General features: G+C 47.7%; 1 protein-coding gene across 1 annotated transcript; it reads left to right on the top strand.

Annotated features, from left to right (window-relative positions):
* The first annotated feature begins 1,153 nt into the window (after positions 1-1,153).
* Positions 1,154-3,386, top strand: LOC125522917 (uncharacterized). The gene is made up of 2 exons (XM_048687959.2): positions 1,154-1,355; positions 1,505-3,386. The coding sequence occupies exon 2, from the start codon at positions 1,710-1,712 to the stop codon at positions 3,222-3,224; it is 1,515 nt and encodes a 504-aa protein (XP_048543916.1). The 5' UTR covers positions 1,154-1,355; positions 1,505-1,709; the 3' UTR covers positions 3,225-3,386.
* The last annotated feature ends 1,077 nt before the right edge of the window (positions 3,387-4,463 follow it).

Raw genomic sequence — 4,463 nt, 5'->3', positions numbered from 1 at the left:
CACATCGCAGAATCGGGAAGCTCATCACCAACTCGAAGATGATCTTGTTGATCACTCGTGGCAAATTTGTAGTTCTTGATTCTTTTTTCGAAAAAAGGCCCCCCCGCTTTGTGTTACAAAGCAACCAACACCGATACAACCAACGATAGGTGCTGGGGCGGAAGCAACACAGTCACGCCCAAAAGGAGCGGAAGAGAAAATTTAAAAGAAACAAATGCCGGCAACGGCGGATCAACAAAAACAAAGAAGCCTCGCGACCACTGCGCCCAACGGAGATTTCCCACCAAGTTCCTAGACTCCGAAGCGCCGGTACCAATCAACACCTCCAAGAAGGGACACAACAATGACGACGCTGATGCCAAGGGCTCCCCCCGGTACGTGACGAGGAGAAAGGAAGGGTAGCCCCTGAGGCCCTCCAGGAAGGTCCATCAGCACCCTCAGGCGCCATCGCGTCGGAGTCGGCCACGCCGACAGGGATTTCTCTTGAACCCAACCTCACCTCAGGCACTCCGGAGCTCGCCACCAAACCGTCCACCACCCTGCGCCAACACGGTCTTGAAGCTTCCCACGCCGTCTCACCACGGCACCGCGAAGTGGGGGCCTGCACAACGCAGAAGAGGAGCTGGGACTAGGCGCAGCAACACCGTCGGAACGCGGGAGGGCCCAACCTCCACCGTCAACGACGGTAACCGACCAGACGCAATAGCAGGAGCATACTAGGCCCGTGGGCCCACAGGCCCGGCCGGGCCCTCAGATGCTCGTAAAGCTCCTGCCTTCGCGCTGCAGAAAGCATGCCGTCGGCGTCGCCGCCCCCGGTCAGTTATTACTTAATGCTTACATTGTATTTGAATTTTCATATTTAAATTTAAAAACACAGAATTAAAAATAATGATGAAATATGTGCATTAGAAATATCAAGTTTTGAATTAATACGTTGAGCAAATATAGTTGAACTTGGGTTTGTATACAAAAAAGGAGGAAGAAATAGCAAAGAAAGAAAAGAAAATGTAGGGAATTAAGTTTTAGGCAAAGGGCCAAGTGAAGATAATTTAGACCCTCAAAATTTTAGAAGTTGCGGGGCCAAAGCCTATTTCGAGAGAGAAATTTAAAAAGTTAAGTTTTGGAAGGAGGTTCTAGAAACTAAGTTTTATGAAAGGGCTAGAGATGCTTAAGCTGTCCTCCACCGCCGGGGCGGCGGCGGCGACGCGGTTCCTCCGGCTGGCTCCCACAGACCCTCACCGCGAAACACTTCCCCCGTGAGACGCGACGGCGTGGCTGCTGCTGCCGCTCCTCCTCCTCCTCTCCATACCCCAGCCAATCTCCTCGGGCTTCCTGCCGCCTTCCGCCTTCCGCCGGTTAGCACTCTCCGCCTCTCGCCATTGCCGGGCTACAGTCGTAGAACGAAACGGAGGGGAACTCGGAATTTGTGGAAGCTCGTTCCTCCATCCAGCAAATAACAGAAAATCCCGATCTTTTCCTGACCGCGTCTTGTTTTCTAATTCAGGAAATCAAATTCCGGCGACATCCGTCCCGATCCCGGGTCGGATCTGCTTCACCTACGAGCAAGGAGGCCTCGGTTGGCGTTCTATAAGTATCATACAGCAGCCTACCCCTGCCTGCCCTCTGTTGCTTCTGCATCTACGAGAGAGATCATCAAGCACAGGGGAGAGGGAGATTGGGGAGGCATACAGCGAGAGCTCTGCTTCTTCATGTCGCCGTCTGGAATTCCCGTCGTGGGTAGCAGCATATCCAGGTGTTTGGCCTTGTCTGGTGTGCTGACAACGTACGGACAGAGGCTTGCCGAATTCCTCGCCGTTCACCGTCTGATACCCAGCGAGCCCCAGATCCTGGAGCTGCCGACACCGCCGGAGCTGCCGGAGGACATCCTGATGTGCATATTCGCCAGCCTTGAGACCCCCGACCTCGTCCGGGCAGGCTCCGTCTGCTCATCATGGCGTTCCGCCTGCGCCAGGCTCTGCAATCTTGGGCTCTTCAGGCAGACACAGACACCGTGCCTCCTATACACCTCTGAATCTGCCGGTGAGAGTGCCGCAGGCCTCTTCAGCCTCGTGGAGAACAAATCCTACACATTGGCTCTTCCAGACCCACCTATTCGCACCAGGTATGTGATCGGCTCCAACCATGGTTGGATCATCACCGCCGACGATAGGTCCGAGCTGCACCTCCTCAACCCCATCACCGGTGACCAGATCGCCCTGCCTTCCGTCACCACCATTGAGCAGGTGAAGCCCATCTTTGATGATGCCGGTGCTCTTCACAAGTATCAGTACTCATGGTACACCGGCACTCCACGCCTAGTCGACTTCCCTACGCCCTCGGTCTTTTCGCTTGGCGAGCTGCGGGACTACCTCTTTGAGAAGGCATTTTTGTCGTCTGATCCATCGACTGGAGATTATTATGTGGTACTCAAGCATAATCCGCAGTCACAACTTTCATTTGCAAGAGCAGGGGATGATAGATGGACTTGGTTGCCACCACATGTTAATTATGCAGATTGTTTCTTTAAGGATGGCCTGCTCTTTGCATTGGATTCACGCGGAGAAGTCCGTACGTTTGATCTCAGTGCACCTGTAGTAACACAAAATATCGTTCTGGGGAGAATGAAGGCTTGGATCGAGGACTGCAACTACATGTACATTGCTCAAGCTCCATGCGGTGATTTGTTGCAAGTTTGGAAGTCAAGAAACTGTTTGGGTTGGGACGATGAGGATGTTTCAGAACATGGGCTTGAGGATGGGGAGGATGAGTACATTTCGGAACACAAGCTTGATGATGCGACAGATCTGTCGAGGCTGAAACCTGAGGATAGGGAGGATGACGATGTTTTGGAATCTGAGTTAGGCTCTGACTCTCATGTGGTCTTCACCGACAAGTTTGACGTATTTAAAGTGGATTTTGCTGCAACAAAACTTGAAGACATAACTAGCTCATGTGACAGTGTGATGTTTCTTGGGCATAATCAATCACTTTGTTTGAGTGCCGATGAATATCCACAGTTAAAGTCCAATCACGTCTATTTTACTGATGAGGATGATGCCTATCATCATTTTGGAAGCATGAAGAGTCAGCGTGATATTGGAGTTCTCAACCTTGGAAATTGCTATGTTGAAAGAATTGTATCACCTCAGCTTTGGTCCAACATGCCAGCCCCTGTGTGGTTTATACCAAATCCCCGGAAGATACATTTAGCATCACATGATTAGCCAGAAGATGCTTCCTTTATATTGATATATCAATCTTTGTACCTCGTTGTATGTCGTTCCAATAATTTTCTTTAAAGAAAATAATAATAATAATAGTTTCAAACAAAAAATCTTGGAACAAGTGGATAAATGTGAGGTACATTTATGTGGCACGCTAATGATTTTGTTGATATTGTGACAGTTTTCTACTCCCTCTGTCCCATAATATAAGAGTGTTTTTGACACTACACTAGTGTAAAAAACACTCTTATATTATAGGACGGAGGGAGTATTATTTTGCAGATGTGCTAGCCCACTGAACTAGATATGGCGCCACTATAGAAATAGCTATAATTGGGATAACTCCATTGCTACAGTTTATTTGCTGATTTTATTTTTACCCTTGTACATGCTTCTAACACTCTGGATGAATAATTATTATCCAGTAACTGTATTCTTTGAAGTAAAACCAATGTAAATCATTTATTTGATCTTTAAGAAGATTTTGGTGGGCTAGAGGCAGCAAGTTGTTTCCAGATTGCTAATGTCCATAAGGGATTTGCATCTTCATGACCTGCATATGCTGATGCAGCTCCTTGCAGCAAGATTTGGGAGCAATATACTATTGCACATCCTAGTTTTTCTTCTCTGCGGTGTTTTCTCAGAAAAATGACGAAGTATGGAAGAAAATATATGCAGAGCAACGCTGAGGAAGTGCCAGCAATGCTTGACTTGTGTTAATTGTACTTGAAATCAGCGAGAGCATGTAGACTGCCACAACAATGCTTGATTTATGATGCAAATTCAGAGGTCATCGACCAGCGCGCACTCAATCACCATGCAAGCCTGAGGATGACAGGGATTGAAAGGATACCAGCAGGATCACTGAGTTTTGCTGAAAGAATGTCATTTTTGATATAACAAGCTAGGCGACAGTGTGATTCCTGAGTACTGATTCATCTTCTTTGTTGTTTCTGCTGATGATAGCTTGTCTTTTTCTGGATGGAGTAAGAGTTGTTGTGATCCTGGAGCTCTCGACTCGGAGAAAACCCTAGCTTTGGTCCAGCTGGACAGACCATATGCGTGAAACATGATTTCCTGTATTTTTCTCCTTTGGGTCCATAGAGCTTGTTAACCGTAGCTTTGGTTTACCAGGATGATAACTTAGTACCACTAGTAATAATGTACGTGCAATGCACGTTTATATTAGGTAGGATATTAGTTGCACGTTATATTAAGTAAGATATACATATACATATA

Source organism: Triticum urartu, chromosome 7A (assembly GCF_056163025.1).
Source record: "Triticum urartu cultivar PI428250 chromosome 7A, HENAU_Tu73, whole genome shotgun sequence".
Classification (NCBI taxonomy): domain Eukaryota; kingdom Viridiplantae; phylum Streptophyta; class Magnoliopsida; order Poales; family Poaceae; genus Triticum; species Triticum urartu.
This window is presented reverse-complemented; position numbering and strand designations above follow the sequence as displayed.